The sequence below is a fragment of the Sardina pilchardus genome, chromosome 18 (assembly GCF_963854185.1).
Source record: "Sardina pilchardus chromosome 18, fSarPil1.1, whole genome shotgun sequence".
Lineage (NCBI taxonomy): Eukaryota > Metazoa > Chordata > Actinopteri > Clupeiformes > Clupeidae > Sardina > Sardina pilchardus.
The window spans coordinates 3,712,787-3,738,256 of NC_085011.1; the positions used below are offsets into that span (position 1 = coordinate 3,712,787).

Below are 25,470 nucleotides of genomic sequence, written 5' to 3' on the forward strand. Positions count from 1 at the left end.
CAAAAACACACATAGACACACGTGTCAATGACAATAGCCTACACACATCTACGGCATACAGTATATTGGCATTCTTTGAGGTTTTTTTTTTTTTTTTTTTTTTTTAAAGGCCTGAAGAAGGAAACCAAACTTGGAAGGTTTCATTGATAAACAAGAGAGGTGGACAGGTGCATTATGGGAGTAGGACGAGCCAACACATTTTTGTCATGGTTATTCCACAATTACCCTGGTTTAATCATGTGAAAACCACAGATAATGAAGACTTATGGCCCAGGCACACCAACAGAAACTTGTGAGCATCATTACAGAACCCACTGATAAAAATGGAATGCCCTAAAATGTTGTTTTTCTCATTATCCTTCGATTTTCAGACAGTGAGTGATTTATAAATGTGCCCACATCCATGACAGCGGAGGCCTCACAGTCAGATGAAAATCCATCAGCTTCTCCTTACTGATCAATACAATTGTGCTGATGTGACGAAGAGGCCATTATAAAGCTTAAATTGAGTTCATCTTTAAATACTCCAGGAGATGCACTTTGTAATAGCTCCCATTAAATGTTACCATACTGCCACCTCCTCCTTATCTGACTCCCCTGAACATGATTAGTGATATTGATCTACTGGATGGATGCTTAATTTGGTTTAGGTGAAGAAATGACACTGTTTTCTTTGTTCGCTATTTATCTTTGTATTGCTATTTATCTTTATATTATACTGTATATCTCTCACAGTATGTTTGCACTGTATGTGATATGATATGAGATGAAAGCTCAGTTTTCTAAAACTATTTAACAAGATACTATTATTAACACCACCATCCGAACCACTGTCAAAATTCCAAATGTGTGATTCTTATTTTAGGTGTGTCTTTTGCCCTTTTTATGATTATTCTGATAGGCCGGTGGAGATGGACAGGGAGCAAGTGGATGAGAGAGATGGGCTGGGATTAGGAGATACAGTAGCCTCGGGTCAGATCCCATCACAGATCCCAGTGGGCACTTGGACCCAATTGTGGTGCGGACTCTGCTGCTTGTACCACAGCTCCCACTGACTGTGCAACAGGCTTATGAAGCTGTTCAGGAGCTCATTTGTTTCTGGTGGAGCCAGGTGTGTGAACCTGCCACTATTGTTCATGTATTTAGTGTCTAAACGGACCGGCTTGGTTGTTGCACTTGAGTGAATCAGCATGTTACAGTGTGAAGAGATTTTACATGATTTTGCATCACATTGTTATTATTGGGGAAACCATATCTTCAGTGTTGGAGTGAACATAAGGAGTGTAATATAACAGAGGATGCAGTTACAGCACAGTTAACACTGCACTGGAAACAAATGAACTCCTTGAACAACCTTTTGTGTATATATCCTCTGTTCTAAGAAGCGTTGTGTATGTGAGGTTTGTGGCTTGTACATCACCGTTCCATGGAGCATGCTGAAAGAACCAGTAGCCTCCTCCTCCGTAGTTCACAAACACCATGAGTGTCAGAGACAACCTGACAAAGTCACAAGAAACACCATGATGGGTGATGGATCAAAGAGCCAAACTCCCAGTTCCTACAGTACGTTCACGTTTCTTAGCTTACTCAGCTTTTTACAAATGGCTTCTTGTCCATGAGACTAATCAATTGCAGAAATGTATGACTGACTCTGAGTTTCCTGGAAAGAGAACATTTGTCATGACTTTGTGGGATGCATATGTCAAACTGATGGGAAATGTATTCAAACCTGAAAACCTGAGCATAATTTCCCAGTACAAAACAGAGCTACAACTTCAACACACAAACACTCTTATACACAGATATTATGCTTTTAAAGAATGGTATGTGGATGCATTGAGCCCCTGAGAATAGAGGTGATTCAGGTGGACAATTTAGCATCAAAATGTGACAAAAAAAACTGCCAAACGAGTGGAAGGTACAAGTCAGCCACTCACTGGGTGCCTCTCGTCCTCCCTCGCTCCTCGGGCCTCTGCGTCTTCTTCAGTCTAACAGTCACACATGCTCCTCGTGGAGAGGTTCCCTAGTCTAGTGCTCCACTAAATTAGCAGGCTTTTTAGCCATGGTGCATCGTCACACTCATGTTCTACTGGCATTCATTCATTTTCTCAAACTGCAAAGGTGTGTCTTTCCTCTTCAGTGTCAGACTTTGAGGAGCAGTGTGAAATCAAGGCTTCTTACTTATTGCATATTATGCTTGTTGGAAGTGGTCAGCATTTAAATCAGTAGAAGACAGAACTGTCAAAAATATCATTGCGTAGTTGCAGATAATGCATCACTTAGTTATAAAGATTTTGGTTGAAAAACAACATATTTATTCAGTATTTATTCATATTTCAGTTCTTTCATTTAGATTGTATATACCATTACGCTAGCTCCGAAACCTACATAATCTGTGGCATGTGGAAATGTGGTGTAATCAACTCATCCACACTTGTATCCGAAGACACTCAGCGAACAACCCTCCCCCCACCCCCCATGAAAATTAGAAAAACGTAATCAACCAAACTATTTTTTCATTCAGTTTCTGCTCGACTCCAAATTCCAGACAGGAAGTCTATGACCTCATGGGAGGCGGGCGGCATTCCGTGTGGTGTCCCCGTGCTGCCCTTAGCCCTATACTAGCTGTGATGGCCTCCCATGGGACTGTGCTTCCTCCAGGCCTCTCCTGTCCTGACACACGCCAAACCAGGTGTCACAGAGGCCTTTCAGAACACAGAATGCAGAATAGAATATACTGGTAACACCACCATCCAAGACCAAAAGGCCCTGCAGAGAGTGGTGCGTTCAGCTGAACGCACCATAGGGGGGCAACTCCCTAACCTAAAGGACATCTATACCAAGCGGTGCAAGGACAAGACCACCAAGATACTCAGAGACCCCAGCCACCCAGACTATGGTCTGTTCTCTCTGCTTCCCTCAGGAAGACGATACTGCACACTGGCGGCAAGGACTGAGAGACTCAGGAAGAGTTTCTTCCCCCAAGCCGTCCGGCACTTAAATGGAACTGACTGCACATAGCACTTTCTACTCTACCTGCAATAGCCCCCCCCACCCCCCCCCCCCCCCCCCCCCGACATCTTGAATGTATTGTTGTTTTGTTGTTTTTGTTGTTGTTGTTACTGTTTCTGTTCTATGTTAGTTTGTATGCCTCTTTTTACCTAGCATGGAGCCGACTGTAACATTTCACTGCATTTTATGTATGTGACAAATAAAATCTGAATCTGAATCTGAATCTGTAAGTGGTCTGCTCGGCTTCACAGGTGGAACATAATATGCTTTGATTTTGTCTACTGTGACCTACTGCACTATGAGGGCCTACTAGGGGAGTTAGGCATGTTGTTCTCAAAGCTGAGGGGAGCCATACCATACCGGAATGCACAGTCAGTGACAGTGGCCGTCTTGCACGCAAATATATCATCATGAACTGACGGTCGTCATCAATCCTCATCGGATGTTCCGAGGATAACACCCCGCTGTCAGCCGAGGCATCAGCGGTGATGCCTCTAGTAGATGCGAGTATTAAAGATCAAAGGGCCGTGGATAGGGGTGTGCGTTTTGGACATATATCACCCCAGAACGGGAGTGGATAAGGTAATGCAGCCTAAGCATTATGAATCACTCAGGAAATGAGCGCTTGTCCTCTGGATCTCCTCATGCAGAAACGCTGACTAAAGCTCGACGTGTCATTTATTATGTGTACACTTGACGTCGTCTAGAGAGAGAGAGAGAGGGAGGATGGATTTTGCTCTTGATGGAATGATACCATACGTTGACACAGTGACTGCCACAGGCGTACATTTCCGCCGTGTGCGACATGAGAAGTTTGCCCGTTTCACGCCACATAAATCTGGCGGAAGAGAAGAGCCGTCTGTGAAGCAGCAGCAGCGGCACACGCCTATTCTTTTACCCACAACACCTGTACAGCAATATGAAATGTCACGTCACTCATACATGCTATTTTTATCTTGTGACTAAACTGAAGCTGGCTCAACCGAAAAGTGGCATCTTGCTTAAGTGCAGCGAATAGGGAATCAATCCCCAAAATAGACGCTTGGAGGAAGCAGCCCATGTCCTCCCTCTGATTCCCCTTGTTTCACCAACAGAATTGAATTAAGAGAGGCAACAGAGCCCATTACTGCTCCTTTTAGACCTGAGCTGCTGATACAAGATTTTAATCACATGCTATCATCTCAAAAGGACTATCAAGGAGGGAGCGGGCCAGAGGAATGCTCTTTACCTCACATACACACTAATGCTGGCATACACACTTACACACTTACACACACACAAAACACACACACACACATACACACATACACACACACACACACACACACACACACACACACACACACACACACACACACACACACACACACACACACACACACACACACACACACACACACACACACACACACACACACACACACACACCACACACACACACACACACACACACACACGCAGGCACGCACACACACACACACACACACACACACAAACACGTTTCAGACTGTATTCATTTTTCCAGAGAAAAAAACAAAGTCACTCCAGTATCTGTGCAAACTGTCCCGTATTACCAGTTCTGCTAATTTCAATCAAACATTACTAGTCTGTTACAGCCGTTTTATATTCATAATATCATTTAAATTCAAAGCTGTAAATACCTAGCCTGGCTAACGCCTCCCACTTCTCAAATGAGACGTGGTCTGGCAACCAGACGTTCATTTTCTCGTATTTGAAAAAATGCCCAGATCCGTTCATTGGGCGCCACGGATGTCTATCAAATGCGCATAGCTCACCCAACTCGTTCGTATGCAACGCTAAGGGCTGCCGTAAATCCTTTGGCGTCGAATGTAGACGCAAGAGGGCAACGGAAACTTCTCGGATGTTCTGTAATTGGTTCGCCAACATCAGGCGAACATTAGGGCGTTAGTTTCCAGACTGGCTTAGCAGCGGGATTGAAATCACCGCGCAAGGCAGTATGGGAAAACCCAGGCTAGTAAATACCATTCTTTGTGTAATATTGGAGGTCATTCACTCTGCTAAATAATGTCAGTGTGGTGGTCAACAAAATACTTATCAAACAGGTCACTAAGGTCAGATACAAATCCACAAACAGTGTCTGCAGTAGACCATACTGTACACATCCAGAGATCTCTTTATAGACTAATTATTTGGGTGTGTTGAGCTAATGCATGCGGAGTGTTGTTGTCCTCAGTGCCCTCCTTACGGTGGGGAACACAAGCAGTTTAGTTTTACACCTCAGCCACCAAATATATATCAATCAATTTCTGCACTTCTTAATGAAGTTGTGATTGTGTAGCGCAGCAAACATCTCAGAGTTCAGTACACTGTCAGTCAAGCTGCTGCTGTAACTAACTCTATGGATAGGACTCAAGATTCTGTCATAACTCCCGATCAGGTAAAACCCTGTGACAGATTGCCTGCGGACAAGGAGAAAATTACTTTAATGAAGAGACTGAATGTCAGCCAAAGTTTTGACAAATAAGACCTACTAAATGTTAAATGATCATCATATCCCTTTGTTTTCCACAAATATATTTGACTGATGACTGATCATTTAAGAAAATAAATAAATTAAATAAAATAATTGAATGAACTCATTTGAAATCTGATCAAAAGTACTGATGACTTCACATAACATATAAAGAATAGATTTTCCACACCATTAAGTTCCCTTTTCATTCACTGCATCATGTGGACTCCACCACACCAGTCAAAACGCAGTCACGGATATGAAAGGCACCACGAAACACCGGGCTCTCAACTGCCACAAGATTGAAACCTAGATCCTTTCTAAAAAATTAAAATGCGAAGTCTACAGTGGTGGACCGTGTATATATCACACAAATGACGTCTGGCAAATAGACGGCAAAGTGAAGCGGCAGGCTTCAGGCTCAGACATTTCACGGGGCCTCATTGGCACTTGACAGATGTCTGTGCCCACCGCAGAAAACTTCAACTTATTAGCAGAGCGCGGGCGCATATTTTACACACTTGCATTAGCTCAGTTCAGTTTTGGAGGCTCACGGAAGGAGCTGACGTACAATTTTTTTGATTCCACCTCAACAATGATGCAATTAATGGAGGAGGCCATCAATATGAGGGAGGCTGACACCTTCACAGCATGACTGAGCAGGAGGGCTACTTTTCACCATTATTATTTACGCCGGAATATTTCTCAGTGTCCTTACTTCACCTATTTGGCAAGCAAGTCATCATGAGAGTAGCAGAAGGCAATGGAGGCGCTCTTGAAGAGAGAGATTCTACATAGAGGGTGAGGGTAGTCTGGTTTTCAACAGTTCAGGCAGGGTTCACCCAGCCTAGGGTGAAGGGACATTTGTAGACACAAACAGAAAGGTATGATACTATTGGCAGAGAGCACATTCCAGAGAGATGTGTTTTTCTGAAGTAGATGTATTGTTATAGATGTTAAGCTCTTCAGAACTGGACAGTGGCTTTGGGGAACAACAACCATTTCCATTTAGTGCTTTATGGAGGCATCCAAAGTGCTTTACAGTGAAGGGAACCTCAGTCAGCACTGCTTTAGTACCCATTTGGGTAAGGCAAACGTGGCCTATGGTCCAAATAAGCGCACAGATAGCTGTAATGATACCTGAACTTTGAATATTTGCCGTTTCCATGTGCCAATCCGATATCATTGCTTTGTTTGTATTTATGATGTAAATAATGACATGACGTGGTGTACTGCACTATACTGTAATCATAAACTTACATGGAACTGAATTTAATAGATAGGCTCCATATCAGTATCAACCCCATTGTTTGCCACCCGATATCTGATCCAGCTATACAATATTGGATCGGAACATCCCTAGTTCAAAAAGTAAGTATCAGTTTTCAATTCCTGCGTCACATGATCAGCATGCTTTAATAAACAGCACTGCTTCCTTATTGCAAGCAGCTAGATGAAAGAAACACCGTCCATCACAACAATGCTGTATAGCTCAGCTCAGTGTGTCGACTGCTCATAAGTAGATTTTGACAGCAGAGATTTGCGAGTATGTGTGTGTGTGTGTGTGTGTGTGTGTGTGTGTGTGTGTGTGTACATGAGCGTGTTTGTGTGTGTGTGTTTCATGGGGGTTGGGGTTCGGAGACAGAGACACTGATTCAGCGTAATGATAGGGCCATTACATGTAGAAAGGAAGTGGACTGCAAATCCCTATGAGACAACTAGAAGGCATCCAGTGCTGGTGTGTGCGGAGCATCTGGTTTTGTCATGATGATCGCCAACGAATATCCATTCGATATGAAGTCACAACTCTAAATAGACAAATATCTGAGTCATTTTTAGTGCTGCACTTGTGCTTCTGTTTTCCTTTTCCAATGTATTATATATTTCCAATGTGTATTTATCTAAATGCTCTCACTCATTATGGTCCATAATGATTTGAGGATAAAAATGGAGGAAAATGCTCTCAGTGTTTTATCGTGAACCGCCGTTTCTACATGACCTGTTTTTTTTCTTCTTTTTTTTCCATTTTATGCACTTTTATCACCATCCATATATCAGCTCAATAAAAGCATTATGGCATCAGAGCCATCTCCACAAGCACACACACACACACGCACACACACACACACACACACACACACACACACACACACACACACACACACACACACACATAAACGCTGCTAGGCTACCCAGGACCCAGCCTTCTTCCCTCACCCAGAGCCTCCAGACCCACTGCCTTCTGGATATGTGCTGATATGTTGGTTGTACTATTACATCAATTATTGGGTAAGTGGGAGGTCAAAGCCACACCAGCTTCCTGCTTCCCGAGCCGCGTGCTTTGTGTCTGCCCCGAGCCCCAATTACGGGGCGCTGGGATACCCGATTAAATCACATCACTCCTGCTCAACAGCAATCCCTTGTTCCAAGTCATGAGCGCAAAAGATATTAGAAATATTGCCCGGGGCTTGCACCAGATAACAAACGCCCAAGTAACCATGCAACCAGACAGTGCATCCCCCCCCCCCCCCCAACACCACCACTACACACACACACACACAGACCCTCCTCTAATTTCCAGCTATAGGATACAAAGCATAAGGACCACAGCAGTGACTCTCAAATCCAACCAATAAACAAGGCCAATGAGATTAACAGTTCTTTTGAGCAAAACATTGACTAGAGATGCAAATGATTTGTTTTTTTTTTTGTTTTGTTTTGTTTTTGGTGTGATGTACCCTCGGAAGGTGTCCAGTGACTTGAGCCGTGAGGATTTTGGTTGGCTAGTAATCTCGGCAGATAGATCTTCCTGGAAAACAAAACATAAGTTATAGAATGAGTCAGGAATATATCTACATAATTCTATATGTCTAAATATCTGGAATATATCATTGGTATATCAGTATGCATTTGTGTATGTGTGTCTGTAAATACAATTCTATAAAAATGATAATTCAATTATGATGATTGTTGATGTTCTGGTCCAAATCATGAACAAACGCACCAGACTCAGATGTCAAAGTTGCTTAAACATTTAAACAGAACATTTCTTCAGTGTACAACTTGTTTTTGTCTTCAGAACGATATCTCTACACAAATTGTCTGCAGCCGTAACTGAGTTGAAGACTTTCTAAAGGCTTAGAATGGGGAGGTTGGAGTCTCTGCAGACTCACGCTGCAGACTAGATCACCCAGGATTGCGAGTCCTAGTTTGATTAGCCTGGGCAGTAGCCCCACATAGTTTTCAGAGGAGCCAGAGCAGGAAGATGCCGACTCTAATTCTCCATGATGGATATCTCTGCCATCATGGAGGCATATGGGAGCCGAGAGCCCCCATCCGCTGGGAAATGAGAGAGATCCTCAGCACAGAGAGACTTTTCAGACAGTCCTGCGCACTCCCCCAAACTGTCCACGTCGTCAGCAAAAGAAAACGATTGATCTTACACCACCCCCCTGACACAGACAACAAAAGTTTAGACTAGAGCTCCCCCCCCTTCTCTCTCTCTCTCTCTCTCTCTCTCTCTCTCTCTCTCTCTCCCTCTCCCTCTGCTGCTTTTCAGCCATGAAGAGCCATTAGTGCAGCTCTTCTCATGATGAATGATAAATAATCAATGGAGGCCTCTTCTTCCCCAGCCTTCGTCCCATGGCAGCGTATATAGCTGTACTTATTACTTACATTTTCTGTAGATAATTGAGGGCGCCGGCAGGAAATTAAATTGATGATCTTTGAAGTACACTTCCATCTGTTGAAGACAGATAGTCATGTTTAAAGGCACTCTTCAGACTGCTGTTGCTGTAAGCATAATTTTAAATGGTTTTTATGTAAGCCTTGAACTCTGAGACATTTATCAACAGCTACATTGAATATTTGCAGAGTAATTAAAGGACCTCAAATTGCTTAAAGGATATTGCTGTTGCTGTGATCAGTATACTCTTTAAGGGCTGCAGTGTTGAGGGATCTCTGCAGGTGTGTGCAGATGTACATGTACCTGTATACGTATGGAGCCACGGTCCACAGGAGAGACAGCACAGCCAGTACAAGAGCTGCAGCCAGGAGAGCTATAGGGGTTTCAAACACACATGCATGTCCCCATTCATTCACAACACACCACAAGAGTGAATATGTGACTAGTTACTTACTAGTGCCCTTTAAAGTTAAAGCGAAGGTTAAAATTGACTGATATTTAACGGACAATTTTATCCACAGACTCAGAATGTCAGAGATAGAACCTGGGGTCGACCAATAGTCACCCGGCCATGTACAACTGCTCCTGCCACTGATTTCAGGAGAAAGGAAAATACAGAGGAAACAAAATCAGTGTTTCTGAACTCGTTTTCTGAGAGCCGTGGTGTAAAGTTCACATCCAAGGGCTTGTACTGTACGGCCATAGTGTTTTCTGTGCTGTGCGATGTCTCTCTGCCTCCAGCCATGTCGCGCCTCTGGGGAGCTCTCAAGGAGCCTGCCGTGCCCCCTTATGTAACGCAAGACCAATCCATAGGCAAGGCAATCAATCTGTGAAACTCAAGCCTATATGGCCAGCCATAAGCACTGTTCTCCCAAGCCATATTTTCACAGCCCAGGAAGGGGGAGATGACGGTTACTGCCACAGAGCATGATGGTGGCGTTTGATTGGCCTGTCCAGAGAGAGGCATGACAGGATGTGGGGAAGGAAACGTTATGCCCCCTGTGGTTTTGGGTCATAAGGGCTCTGGTCATTTAACCTTCGAGGTCAGGCCTACGCTGGTGAAGTGTCAGAGGTGATGTTCTAGGTATGAAAATGTCATTTTGTTTTCAGAGATATTTATTTATTGCCTATTGAACTGATGAGCGCTGGTGGGATATATGCGTGCATTCAATGTTCTGCGTGGATAATCAAATCGATTTTAATTATCTCCAAGGAATGCATCGCTCATTGTTAAATGAGAACACGAAGACACGGACTGTAACAAGATATGAAATGAATGTGGTGTGTGAGCCAAATAAAACGTCACTGCGTACAGTAGATCTAATTCAGAAATGAGCGAGGCTCTGGGCTGTCCACTACAGTAATTTCCTGCATATAAGCCGCATTGTGTATAAGCCGCAGGACAGCGTTTTATGCAAGTTAAAAGAAACAAAGCCATATTAACACCATATTAATTGCCCCCCTGTATTAACCTCATAGCTGAAGAAATTTAGCAAAATCAATGTATAAGCCGCGGCTAATAGTCGGGAAATTACGGTAAAAGGCCTGCTTTACTGGACTGTCCCTTTGTCACCAGCTGCGCGCATCACATCCATGCCACAGGGGACAGGTGGACGCTCTGGATGGAAAAACAAACACGGAAACGTCCGTTCAATCAGCGGGGCGAGAATACGCCGCGACATGAAGAGGATGGACAGCGCTAGTCTGTTTTTCATTAAGTGTTCTTTTTTTCTTTTTTTTTCTTTTTTTAAACCCAAAGTGACTTCATTATGGACGGCTGATTAAATGTATAATTTTGGAGAGAAATGAGCAGGAAGCATAGGGCACTTGCATAGCATTCGCCATGTGCAGGCTATGTGTTTCATTTCAGCTAATTAAAAGAGCGATCCAGCTGATGGTGGCATCTCTGCTCTTAATATCATTTAAACTATTTTTTTTTTATTATTGATTATGATTTTATCATATGCTTTACCATTCAGTTTTCAATTCAGCTTCTAATACTGGTTATCATGTAAACTAGCATCAGTGTTATTTTGCTAAGAATGGTCAAAAAAAACATGCAGATGAGATGGAATTCTTCTGGTGATTTGAGCCAAAAGCCTTTTAAATAGAGTGGGCTTTATGCTTCCACTTGGGACGAGTCCATCCTCTGATGTTATTTGGCCTCAGTAGACGTGCAGTGTCCTGATGAAAGACACGTGACTGTCATCAGCACCTGTGCTTCCTGTCAGTACAAGACGAATTGGCCACTGTCCTTAAAACCAGCCTCGGGATTATCAACCAAAGAAGATGTCAAGTACCCACTACCCAGCCACATAAGTAAATATTTGACTTCAGTGTAAACAACAAAGTAATGGTCAGTGTACACACCTTGCTACAGTACACACACCTGTGGTATCTTTAGCTGTAAGGGCCCTTCCCCAAATTACCTGACCCATTACTTTCTTAGTGGCTCCCTACGGACCCTGTCCATAATCGTCCAGAATGGGCAGCTAATGGAGGCTCATGATACGGCCGAGGGGCTTTAGTCACACTGCCCATATATCTGACAGATAATGGCTACTTGGCCTTAAAATCCCATCTACAACATAATCTCTGCTATTGTTAAACGGACTCTCTGCATTAGGCCAGGGAGAGGGAGGCTCTTTCAAAGGCCCATTATGGCTCCAAATCCTCGACGCTTCGCTTAATGTGTTTCCAGCCGTGCGGGTGCTCCTCATGGGGCGGCCTTCGACAACAAACATGGCGTAGTGGTGTGGGGGGGCGAAGAAAGCTTTTCTTCTTTCTTTTTTGGAGCTTTGTTGAAGAAAAGTGCAGCTTATCTGATCAATATAGTGCGCATCCGACCCTTGGGACGAAAGAGAGAGAGAGAGAGAGAGAGAGAGAGAGAGAGAGAGAGAGAGAGAGAGAGAGAGAAGGAGTGAGAGAGAGAGAGTGAGTGAGAGAGGGGTAAGGATGGAGGGAGAGAGAAAGAGAGAGAGGAGAGAGTGTGGGAGAGAGAGAGAGGAGAGAAAGGAGAGAGAGAGGGCCTTTTTTGCGGTAGAAGTTGGCGGCACAAGACATTTCTTTCCTTCACTGACTCGATTTAGAGGTCTGTGAGATTAAAGGCACGGTCAGGCCTAATTGAATGAGATTCAGAGGCCATTTTAAGTATATTCTACATGCCACCGTCCTGTGTCAGCGTCACTCTATAGCAGAGAGTGAGACTACGTTGCCTGCCTTTAAACCCTGGCTAATGAGCCTCAAAAGGATATTGATTTATTTTTACCATTAAAAATCAATTCATTCATCAATCAATCGATTCATTTGGTAGGTGACAGTAAGTACATGTTCATACTTAGATACATATCTGCAATACAGCCTTTTTATTGAAACCTACAAAGTACTATGAAATAAAACGAAATGACATATGCTGAGAACAATTACCATAAACATGAGTGTGCACATGCATTCATGTGCGCTTGCACAGGAAATTAGGTTCTGCGAACAGATACTCACGTAGGTATCTGTTATTTGGACTCTTGTCCAGGGACAGAACAGATACTCACGTAGGTAGCTGTTATTTGGACTCTTGTCCACGGACAGAACAGATACTCACGTAGGTAGCTGTTATTTGGACTCTTGTCCACGGACAGAACAGATACTCACGTAGGTAGCTGTTATTTGGACTCTTGTCCACGGACAGAAAGCAGGTCACATCGCTGGTTGTCTCGTACTGAGTGACCCGGAGGGAGTAATGTCCTGCCTCCTCAAAAGCCTGCGTCCACCTAAGGCCATGGCACAGAGGAGCAAATCATCACCAGGGCACACACACACCTCACGCCAAAGCGGCCGTTCCCATTCAGAGGAGCAGGAGAAGGCAGACGCCGCGGTGCGACTCTGAATGCTAATTTCCCCCTCATGTCTCTCCTGACTTTGCTTCGACCTGATAATGTCATTTCTGTTTTTGCAAATGGGATTTTGTCAACTGAACTGCTGTAATGGACGAAAGCTTTTATTGGACTGCATGGGATGTGTACAACAAAGCGATCGAGCCGCTCCGTCTCAGGGCGTACAATCAAATGTGTACTTTGAGAATCGCTCCTTATAATATGATTGTGCCGAGGGAAGCCTGCGTCTACAGGAGACAGATGGATCTCTCTCTTAAGGTCAGGACACTACGGAAGGCAGCTCTCAGAAGCACTTTTCACCACTGTGTGAGACAGTCACATATTTCATCTTAAAGTCGGTCGGCCATCTCTCTCCTCCTGCTGTGTCTCAGACCCAGAGGCGATGCCATTACAAAGCCAGGGGACATTCATTTGGTGAGCATGTCTAGTCCACACTCCCAGTCTCAGACAGGCAGCATGCACGTGTGGGAGGCCTGGAGAAGCCCATGGGTGCCACCTAGAGGCCGCTCATGGGAAGCACAGCCAGCATCTCCAGTTTCATCCCCAAAATGTGCAATCACTGGCCGCCATTGATCCGCCTCAGGATGACATATAGTGGCCCGCGCCTTTTGAAGGGGGAGGGGAGATCGATATCGGCTCGGTTTGGTTAGAAACCTCGCCATTGATCTCCTGCGGCCGGAGCTGTGATGAGACCCCAGGTTAGGGCCAGGGTGAAAGGGAGGAGAGAGAAGAACCAAGTCTTGCCCAAGTGAGCAAGGAGGACATTTAAGGATGTCCCCAAAATGGCTGCCCACATTGTCTCACTCTCGGTTTGGGACTGTGTTGTAATGTGGACGGTAAAAAAAACCCTTCCGTCCACCTTGACGGTTGTCGGTCCAATATCCCCAACAAGACATCTGAGTGAACCCACGGCTCTGCAGCCTTAATGGCTCCCCTCCTCGTTATTGGAGTGTCAGCTTGTGTTAAACCGAAAAGGGCACGGGGATCGATGGGCAAGAGGGGCCTCCAGTGAAAGCCCTGCTCTTAGGAGCCGGTGGCCAGGTCACCGCCGTGCCCCACGTCGTGGTAAATAGTCGGAGGGGTTAAAGCGCGTGGCCCCCCAGGCCGTATTTTTGGCACGGGGTCAAGGCTCTTTGGGTAGCGCACTGACGTAATCAATGACAGGCAGAGAGGTTTCATCAGATTGGGAGCAAAGGTATTACTTGATGTGCACATGCATAGATAAAAACAAAGATGAATGGATGGATGGATGGATAGATCGAGAGATGCATACAGAAGATGGATGGATTGATGGATAGATAGATGACCAGCCTATATGTTTCTAATTCAATAACGTGACCCCCAGCTTTTGCTCTTCTACCACAAACCACTTGATTAGAAATGAAACATTTGATATTTTTATGCACTGATGAGGCATTATATTCACAGTCTGTTTGTCATTTATCAGAAATCGATTAATTACTCCAGTACTTATGACTGCTGCCCCAGTCCAGCCCCAGAGTGGAGTCCTGTACTGTTTTAATCTGTTGCTTTGCTAGTTGGCTAATGTCATTTACAATCACGGAATATTTTACCTGCACAGAGTCCGGTTTTGGGAGTACGGCTCCACCTTCAGAGTGAGCGTGAACAGCGTGCTGACCACTACAGACGCATTCTTCTGTTCGGCACTCACGTTGACCACTGGCTGGTACAGACACTGCAGGGTAAGAGAGTCAGCACTCAGAGGTTTATAGTATCGCATGCCACTACTGGTACTGGTAGGCCAGTCTGTATGCAACAAATAACTTAAAGGGATAGTTCGGATTTTAAGACACGAAGTTGTATGGGTTCCCTGTCAGCAACGTAGTGCATCAGCACTGACTTACCCCCGACAGCGTCCTGTGAGCCGAGATCCAGCCGGTTTTTGATCGTTTTTGACAGTGGCGGTTTTAGGTACGGGCGAACCGGGCGGTTGCCCGGGGCGGCATCTTGTATGGGGCGGCACGAGCGCTTAACCCTATGAGCCCGACTGACGCAAAGTGCGTCAAAAAAACACTCATGGGGGCGCTCGTGGAGGATCTCGCCTGGGGAGTAATTCAGTCTAGAACCGCCACTGGTTTTTGATGCCGGACTATTTTCTTCAGCAAGTTTCTGGGGTCACGAAAGTAAAGTGTTTTTCTTCTCAAAACCATATGCGTTCAACAGAGTGATATATTTGCACCACAAAAACGTTGTCCAGCTGTCAGTAGCGCGCAGTGATAGGAATCGCGAAAAATAAGTAGCCTAAGTGATAACGAGGTTTGAATTTTTCCTGGACAACGTTTTTGTGGTGCAAATATATCACTCTGTTGAACGCATATGGTTTTGAGAAGAAAAACACTTTACTTTCGTGACCCCAGAAACTTGCCGGACTACTTTCTTCAGCATCAAAAACGATCTAAAACCGGCTGGATCTCGGCTCACAGGACGCTGTCGGGGGTAAGTCAGTGCTGATGCACTACGTTGCTGACAGGGAACCCATACAACTTCGTGTCTTAAAATCCGAACTATCCCTTTAACTGACAAATGGGGGGTGGGTGCATCTCATTTTGAACAAAGCACAAAAAAAGGATGAGCTTTTTCTTACATTTGCTTACATTTCTACATGAGCACTAGTTTGAACCTCTTCAGGTTGGATAAGAAACTGATAATACACTAACAGTCCCTCTTCAGCTATCCCCTCACTCTCCACCTCAAGCCGGTGTGGTGGAGAGCATTCTGGTGCACAATATCTGCACTGCATCACCCAGGTGGGGGCTACACATTGGTGCTGATTGGTGAGGTTCCCCCTTCACTATAAAGTACTTTGGGTGCCGCAATGGAGCTCTATACAAATATAAGTTGTTGTTGTTGTTGTCACTGTTTTCCTAGCCCTGTACCGATAGAGTTCGCTTTTAGCTTAACACTACTACAGAAGAATAAAGGATTAGCAGGTGGTTGGAAGTTCCTGCTCAAGCAGCAAAAGGAGAAGCAAAGCATGTTTAGAAATATATCTTCATAAGTACAGAGCCTCTACACAACGCCTGATCCTATGCACTACAATGTTTTGGCAGTAGTTTGATGAAATGGATAGCCTACACAGCAATTTGCTGAAAACAGGAAGCTGTTGTGTTGGTAATAGAGTATTTCCAGAGAGGATTGAGGCAGAATTCAGTACTTCTGTTAGAACAATTGTCAAAATGGAGCAATGGTTTCCTTCAGCTTTTTCAATAGAGCATTTTCAGTGATTAATTTAGTATGGGAATAAAGTCTGAGTTACAAGATCTCCTGATTGTGTTGAATTTAGGACTTAGATTTAGAGGTTGATGTTGTTGATTTATATGAACAATACCTTGTAGCAGTAGTCTGAGACGAAGAGGACTGTGATATCTTCTGTCAGTTGGTTGTGGACTGTTAGCAAAGCTTCATCCATTTTCAAGGTGTTTTCTACATACAAGGACAGGAGAGGTAAAATGTACTGTAACTACAGTAATTTCAGTTTTATATGGAGTTCTTTATTGCCTGTTTTAGATCCATTACAGATAAGATTTAAAAGTCAGCATAAACATTATCTCCTTGTTTGAGGACCCTGAAATAATTAGCAACATGATTGACTGAACTTGTTTGAAGACATTATGAAAGTACAATGTAATTATAATGTAATACATTATGAATATGCAATGTTTTTCTGATCTATGCAACACACATATTTTAACACCATGGACACTATTTCTAACCAGTTATATTTTTGTATCAGGAGTCAATTTGACTATTGATGTACTAGGAATTCTACAGTGAATATATTAAGACTTGACCCTATTTTTCTCCAGATGATGTTCCTGCACTTCAGCCTCATACCAACAGCTGAATCAGAATTACAGACATGGTGAAGTCCTTCACCGATCCAATTCCCACTCATGGCATACTGCTCTTAGTACCTACTCTCCCAGTGTACAACTCTATAGGCTACTGGTCTTCACATTCATTTATGGCTTGTGTGTCTCAACTTTATCTTCAAAACTGTTGCTGGGTCTGCTTCCCCTCCTTGTATGCATACAGTAGGCTAACTAGCCATATAGGACACAGCTTTGGGCATCTTTATGTCCCTCATATGAGATATGACCTGTCCAATGTAACTGTCAATGAAGAGAAATTGGCTGTGATAATCTGAGCCGTCTCTGAGCTTTCATTCTGGGTGATGGAGGGCAGGCACCAATGGACAACCACACACCGCAGGATAAATGACAGCTGATATCGATCTCCTCAATCTGAGGAGCAAGGTGATCAGCATATGCATATTATGACCTGTCATAGGGAGCGCAAGACCACGTGCTCACAACAGCTCTCATCAGGCTATCCTTCAAAACTGAACATGGGTTGTGCCAAAAAAACAAATCGTACATTTTTTTTATGTCAAAACTGGCCACCTGGGACTAGTTTTATACCTCAGGGGTTCTATGAATACAATCCATTTCAACAACGCGTATTAGCTTACACCTGGCTGTTGTTTTTGCCTGAGGCAGAGACATCATAAAAAAAAATCCCACATCTAGTGAATTTCCGAGCGGTAAACAAGATGGATGGATTCACCTAAAGCTGTCAGTTTGAATTGAGGTTGAGGTGCCTCCAGCACATGATGACGTCATCCTAAATATGAATGATATTTAGGATGACGTCATGAATGTCATTTCCTGCCAATTAACCGAGGTTTGGACATTGATTTTGCTATATTTCTTCAGCTATAAAGTTAATTCTCAGGGGTGGGCTATGACGCATCTATTTTCTTCATTCTTTAGGATTTAAAGGCAACCTAATTCTGAGTAATGCGGCTATTGGGCAAAACAGTTAATATACGAGTCAGCGCACTTTAAAAAAAAAAAAGATTGGCATAAAACACCGTCTGGCAGTTTATACATCATGTGGCTAATACACAGGAAATTACTGTGTATCTTTCCCCAAAGGTGCAATAAAAGCAATCTTTTGCCATATGTAATTATGGGGCTATCAGTAAAATCAGTTGAAATAATGACAGTGTTGTGAAATACAAAATGTAACTGAATTCACAGTATCTTTACCCACTGTAAGTAAGCAAAGGCTCTTTAAGTATTTGTAATGCACAGAACACATTGTGACAGTTAATCAACAAAAGTAAAGATAACATTACGCAGAACAATAGGCATACATAATAAAGCAAACTATTTTGCATATTCAAGAGGTTCTGATAACGTAACTACCATCCTATATTACACTGGATACCTAATTCACACAAAGGCACCCTTCACACATAGGCACCCTACCTAATTCATATAAAGATAGGTGATTGATTAGATAGTCAGAGTTCTTCTCCCATACCCTCTCTATTCATTCAAACATCATCACTACTCTTATCCAAAACTAGCCCCCTGAATGTGTACCCTCTGCTTAGTTCAACAACAACAGTCTACTGTATGTCAACAGAGGAGGAGAAGAAACTTCAGGTTACAAACACTCAACAAACACTCAACACTATGCAACCTGTAGCCCAGTCCTCCACTCACTCAGACACATACTGTTTGTCCACACAAACACACGCACCTTTTTCTGAAGCTCCTTTGCAAAGGCCATTTGAGAAAATGATCACCAGTAAGGCCTTAGCTAGTGCTCCATGAGTGCCTCTCATTGTGAATCTGTCGTCTTGTCAGAATGGTGTCCCAGCGCACTGTGAGAATGGTCTCACGCTGAGTTTATGACACATGAATATAAACAGAGTTCAAAGATCAACGTGAGTATTTTTTATTGCATAGGCTTTGGACACTGACATACGATTGGATAAAATGGCCAGTCCAAAAATATCAGATTAATCTTGTCTGTGGTCGATTATACACATATTTTATTATAGGCAAAACACCAGCCACACTTACCATATGGTACTTTTGTGCCTTCTTATGTATTAATTGAACAAGAGGATGCATACACGAATCACCATGAAATGTGCTTCAAAGAAGCCATAAATGGTGCAGGATCGATAAAATGTTTGGTCCCTGTCTATATAGATACGTATGTGTCTTGCTAGTTTATAATTAAGGCTTTATTGAGGTTAGCAATGTGATCACCGTAAAAGCATGCAAAAGCTATGATTTATGAAAAATGCCTGGAGCGGCACAAAGTGTAGGAGACTTACAGCTGCTATAAACTACGAGGACGGTGATGGTGATGGTAATGATGATGACAGTGGTTATGACTATGTTGACAGTAGTTGTTAAAACACTCATAGAGTGAATGCCAGTACCCATAGAACTGTTTAGCACACACCAGACTGCTATGACAAATGGCCTTCGTCTTCCCTTCAAAGCTCACGTCAGATAATGCATATAATTATTGTCTTACCAATGTGATGTTCACTTATCTCTGTCTTCAATTATTTATTTATTTTTCTTACTCAATTCTGCTGTCACATATGATTTTGGTTATGTCTGTAACCCCCTCTTGCTTGAAAAACAATAAAAATGTTGATCATAAAAAAGATGTATTTACATCTGACATCCTACTTCTGTCTAAGAAAAATATACCCAAAAGGCTAACTTAAAGCTTCACAATCAATTATTAATGAATGAAGTAAAACATTATTGGTGACGTCCACTGTCCCTACTCCCTACTTAAATGAGCTCTATTTCCTGTGGTGCACAGATGACTGAGCGGCTGAACTCACCCAACTCTTGCCTCCTGATTCACAGGCAGTGTGTTCACCTATGCGGAAAAAATAAACAAATTAACTAGAAAATGAGCTCCAGTTGCCATAATTAATAAAGAGGCTAGTTAAAAGCTTAAACACTATTACAGCGTTATGAGCATCTGCATTGGCACAAAGATGTGTGTTGTGGATGTTTATGTTGATATTTAAATATATGAATCTCTGAGTATGTGTTGCCTATGTGAGTTTAAATGTGTCCACAGCAAATGCATTCTAAACGCATTTTGATATTGCCATTTACCATTGGTTCAAATCTATCAGGGCTTGTTTATTCTCATGACCTCTTGAGAGTGAAAATGGTTGAGTGGTTGAGTGCGGTTGAAGGCTGAAGTCTGTCTGTTTGCCTCCAGGTGGTGGCCTGTCACTCTGCTCATGCAGCAGCTGGCATTTTCATTCAGGCTTCTGCTCGGGCAGCCTTTTGTCAGGCAGGGCCTTGTGATGAATTCCAGCTGCCTGTGCTGTCAGAGAGACTTAGCCTGAGCGCGGCTGAAACAGCAAGCAGGAGCTACTCTACCTCACCGACAACAACCAGCATGGTAAGACCGCTCGCACGGCTCCTCTGTGCTTTATTACAGCACAGATAACAAAGGACTCTGGAGTAACACTACAGAGGCATGTTGCATGCTCCATTGAAGCAGTATACCTCCACTGGCTTGCATACCTGTTGCTTTATGCTTCCTTACTAAATGCCTACCACAGTATGCAGGTAGACAGTTTAAAGGGAAAGGGAAACACAACAGCTCAGCAGGAGCTCTTAGTGCGCTCTCCTCAGTAGATAAGGTATCGTGTCTATCTTGATTGTATGAGTGGGAGTACGCGTAAGCTTGACATTTAAGAGCAGGGATTGTGTTCTGTTGAATATTGCTGACCTGACTGCCCTACAGCACAAATAGTACCCCAATGCATTGTGTTGTACTGTATTGCTTTATTTCTGTTTCATTAATGTTATTCATGTGTACCCATATGCCACATGTACCGTAATTTCCCGACTATTAGCCGCGGCTTATACATTGATTTTGCTAAATTTCTTCAGCTATGAGGTTAATACAGGGGGGGGCAGTTAATATGATGTTAATATGGTTTTGTTTCTTTTAACTTGCATAAAACACTTATACACAATGCGGTTTATATGCAGGAAATTACTGTACTCAGTTCACACTCTCCTATTTTCAATGATTCTCTCTATTGTGGTCTCTTTCTTTCAATGTAAGCTCACAGAGATGCGTGAGGTTGAGATGAGTGAATGGAGACGTAAGCCGTCTGTTCTCTCAGTCACCGGCACTGGTCACATGTCCCTGAAGCCCGGCAGCCATTATTAGTGGATGTGGAACAGATTAGCTGGTTGCTATGATACCTGTTGAAGTCATTCATCCTTATCTGTTTGCACTGCTGATGTCGAAACACAGATATTGGTTCACGCAGGGACGGTGGTACACAAGACACTAGCAGTAATGTGCTTTTGTTAAGAGCAAGCCCCCTTGCGTATTGCTGAAAGGCTGTAGAAGCTCTTGCCTGATGAACACATAGATGTCCTGTTTTAGTTTCTGTTTAACTGATCTGTTAAGCATCTGTCATATAACCATACACATACATGTGAGCTGATGACAATGACTGTGCCCACTTTTTATATGGCAAATGTATATGTGTATACTATATAATGAAACCTAATCATTTTTAGTAAGTTGATACTAAAAAAATATTCAGGTTTTTGTTATGAATCCTGATTAGTGGTGACTTAAGCAGTGGCATGTTTATAATCAGGTGTCTTAACACTTGTGAGTCCCATGTGATGCCCTCAGTGTGTGTGTGTGTGTGTGTGTGTGTGTGTGTGTGTGTGTGTGTGTGTGTGTGTGTGTGTGTGTGTGTGTTGAGGGGGGAGGGAGGAGTTAGTTGGAATGCCATTTATGTGACCAGCAACAGAAAGCCCAGAGAATGCAAGTCATCATTGTTTCCAGATGGAGATTTTTGTAGCCAATCACAGTGGCTGTTTGGGAAGCTGCCCCTGTTTAGTCTGCCTGTATGCGGTCATGGGGGATACCTGGCCAGTGGACCTAGCAACCTAGCTATATTCTCTAAAGGGGTTCTCAATGTTTTTGGTTCCAGGGACCCCTTTTAGGGGATAACATTTTCCGAGGACCCCCTTATAACCGTAACAGTTAACCATTCGTATTCTCTGAAGTTGTGGCTGGGTCCACTATCCCAAGTGAATGTGGGTAGGACCAAATAGACACAATTTGCTTGTTTTATGGGTGAAAAGAGTATCATCTTTTTAAAATGTTAACTTTATAATTTCAAGCAAATTATTTCGCGGACCCCTTGGCTATGGGTCACGGACCCCACTTTGAGAACCGCTATTCTCTACACATCTACCATTACATGCTGTTTGATTTACTTCAAATAGGACTTACTATACATTTACTGTAGGGCCAGTTTCCACACATGGATGAACCTGTAGTCCTGGACTGGAGGAGGATTTCAGTGAGGGTTTTTTTTTTTTTTGCTCTTCCCTCAGTACTAGAGGTGCTGCTCAGTCTAGTCATTAATAATGACATGCAATAATCCAACATGCTGTACACACAAAAGGCACACAGGCATGTATGAGATGTGAGGCCAAGCACTTGATTGTGGGACTACTCATGTGTTTGTTGTATTATGGATGAAATAAATATAACAGATGAACACATGGATATCCAGAGCGGGGAAACCCAGCTTTAGATAGTAAATGTCCTACCATGTATCGGTTCAACCTGTGCACCTAAAACAGGCGGTTCCACTAATTAGCTCATCTAAATGGCTAAAGTGTTTCTCCAATAAAAATCAGCTGGTTTAGTAAATGTTTTTTTAAGCAACTGTGCACAGTGTCTTATGGTTACCTTTTTCAATTGTCTCTCCTTTTGTTTTGATTTTTTATTTTAATTCCTACAATCTTACACTGAGCCCATTTCTTTTTTCTAGTTTTGTGCCTTTTTATTTATTCCTTTATATTATATCTGCATTTTTTGCACTTTACTGTGAAGCACTTTGGTGCGGCTCAGCCGTCTGTAAACATGCTATAAAAATAACATTTGACTTGACTTGACAGGTTCAGACAAAAATAGATGACTAATTAATTCATTAATGATGAAAAAAAACATGAACTTGTGGCAAATAGATATTTTAGTAAGAAATATTAACAAAGGGTTAGTTGATGACTAGTTTGCTATTTATTAAGGCCCCTTATTATGGAGTGTTATCAGATTTGTATTTTCTGAAGCCACCCGGGTTTCCCGCTCTGCTGACTTGATGCTTGCCTTTCTGTACAGTACATCTCATGCCACTACAAGCTGCTTCGTCTGCCCCTAACCAAACAGCATTTGGGTTTGTTGTGGTTTCAGGCCGGTAAGATCCAGTCCCTGACAGTAGAGGAGAGGGAGCACCTGCTGCCGATGCTACGCAGTGCACAGTGGGTTGAGGTGGTGGGGAGGGACGCCATCTACAAAGAGTTCATATTCAAAGACTTCAACCAGGTAGCCTTTTAAAACCGTCTGTCCCATACTGTAGAATGGACATGGGCATGACTAACATTTACAAAAGAAAACAATTATCGTGTCATATCCATTAATCTGTTGTTCTGTGGTTTGTAAACTTTCGGATTCCGATTATCTTGACGCTACTCAGGCAACGTTTACACGCACGGATGTGTAATAAACTAAGCAGAGTTTGAAAGTTTGCCTTTGAGGATCAGCCTCCTGCTTGAATGACGGTGGTAACTGAATTAACATCTGCTCTGACAGGCTTTTGGATTCATGTCACGAGTAGCACTGCAGGCTGAAAAGATGGACCATCATCCAGAGTGGTTCAATGTTTATAATAAGGTACGACGTCCTCCTCCAATTTCCTGATTAGGAAAACAGTTCGCATTCAGACAAACAAGAATCAAACACAAACAATTTTAATAAAAGCTTTTGGTTTGGCATGCAGCATGCAGACCTATAATAATATTGGGCCCAATTCAAATTGCATTGTTCAAAGATCTAAATGACTCAAAGAAGAATATTGTTTCCTATTCCTATAACTTCTTTATAGACCCTTTCAACTGCATAAACAAACATGTTCCTAATGCATTTCTGGTGGCACAGAGAACAGCATTAAGCTAATGGTAACTTTTGGACAGACAAAAAAAATAATAAAAAAGGTTTTAACGTCAACATTTGTAGATCATTATACTTCAGTACAATTCATTTTGATTTTAAAGTATCTGCGCCGGTTTTGAATGCTTCAACTCAGAAATCCATCTGAGAAAAGATTGAAAGGGTCTATACTTTGACCCGCCAATATAGTAAATAAGTATAAAAATGTTTGTGTGTGCGTGTGTGTGTGTGTGTGTGTGTGTGTGTGTGTGTGTGTGTGTGTGTGTGTGTGGTCAACACACATCTTTGTTTATCTGATGGCACCTTGCTTCATACTGATAAATGTTCCACAGGTCCAGATCACTCTGAGCACGCATGACTGCGGGGGTCTCTCACAACGTGACATCACGCTGGCTACCTTCATTGACCAGGCCTCAATCCTCTGAAACACCACCAGACAAGCACATCATCAACAACAATACAATAATAACTACAACAACAACAACTCTGTGGAACTCAGAGGCCTGCTATCACACCACACACAACATTCAGGAGTCTGTTACTGCATGTCGAACAGTGGTATTCTCAAAACCCCTCGACTGGTAATTAGAAAAAAAAATGGACAAATGGACAAATTATATAAAAAACATTCTTGCCACAAAATATCCAGATCCAGGTCGTCAACACATTCAAGTGGATTCAAATGTTAAAACGGCTTTATTTTATTTGGCTAGAAGCATTTAAAAAACAAGTCTGACGATTTGGGTCTTGGCTGATGTTAACAAAGTTTCCATGGAGACATGCAGGATCAAAGGCATTCCTGCCTTCACCTCTGTTTGCTAGTGACCTCCCCAAAATGGCCACTACTCTCCTGACAGACCACAAGACGTTCAGGCACTGGTTGATAATAGTGATGCAGTATAATAAAATAAAAAAAGAGATGTAGTTTCATGTTAAAATCTGCTGCTATACATTCCATTTGAATCATTTCAAAGAAGGCCTTTGCACATCAGAGTGTCAGTAGTTTTAATTCTACATATATAAACACACTACAAATATTTTACTTTGTCATCAGTATTAACAGGCAACTTTTTTTTAATACTGTTATTTTTTAAAGGTACTTGAGACCTTTCACTGATTTTTAATGATGGACAGTTTCTTTGCATTATTACTTTGTTTTTTTAACTGCAGAAATGCTGTGCCTTCCCCTGTGCTGTTCTCTCTTGTTATGCTGGTGAATGGGGCCCGTGTTGTAACCTTTGTAGACCCTTGTGCTCAGAAGAATAAACGGGGTATTATGTCCAAAACACACTGGCTGCTGTCTTGGTTCCTCCTGTTTTTATTCTTTAGCAGATTTTCAGTTCTAAATTTACAAGTAACAAAGGCTGAACGACAACAATATACAATATTGGTCACTTCCCCTCTGATGTCACTCTTGGTAAGATTTGAAGTGCAGCTGTGGTCAAGAAGAATATGGCCTTGTTTTGGACGGTACGCGTGTCACTTGAGACCTAATCAGGCCCGTTCTGCTGTGCCCCGTTTCCTGTGTGGGC

General features: G+C 42.8%; 2 protein-coding genes across 2 annotated transcripts in view; one reads left to right on the forward strand and one right to left on the reverse strand.

The window, feature by feature from the left end:
* si:dkey-192p21.6 (uncharacterized protein LOC565246 homolog) overlaps positions 1-17,174 on the reverse strand; it is a 35,896-nt gene extending 18,722 nt beyond the window's left edge. The window contains exons 1-8 of the mRNA XM_062520313.1: positions 17,147-17,174; positions 16,431-16,525; positions 14,656-14,777; positions 12,840-12,958; positions 9,495-9,564; positions 9,182-9,248; positions 8,245-8,315; positions 1,421-1,497 (exon numbers count right to left, since the gene is read on the reverse strand). Coding sequence (XP_062376297.1) covers positions 1,421-1,497; positions 8,245-8,315; positions 9,182-9,248; positions 9,495-9,564; positions 12,840-12,958; positions 14,656-14,777; positions 16,431-16,525; positions 17,147-17,174 — 649 coding nt within the window. The remainder of the gene's footprint in view (positions 1-1,420; positions 1,498-8,244; positions 8,316-9,181; positions 9,249-9,494; positions 9,565-12,839; positions 12,959-14,655; positions 14,778-16,430; positions 16,526-17,146) is intronic.
* A 3,018-nt stretch (positions 17,175-20,192) lies between these two features.
* pcbd1 (pterin-4 alpha-carbinolamine dehydratase/dimerization cofactor of hepatocyte nuclear factor 1 alpha) lies at positions 20,193-25,228 on the forward strand. Its single transcript, XM_062520015.1, has 4 exons — positions 20,193-20,344; positions 23,183-23,314; positions 23,582-23,662; positions 24,271-25,228. Exons 1-4 carry the CDS (start codon positions 20,342-20,344, stop codon positions 24,361-24,363), a joined length of 309 nt encoding a protein of 102 aa, XP_062375999.1. The 5' UTR covers positions 20,193-20,341; the 3' UTR covers positions 24,364-25,228.
* The last annotated feature ends 242 nt before the right edge of the window (positions 25,229-25,470 follow it).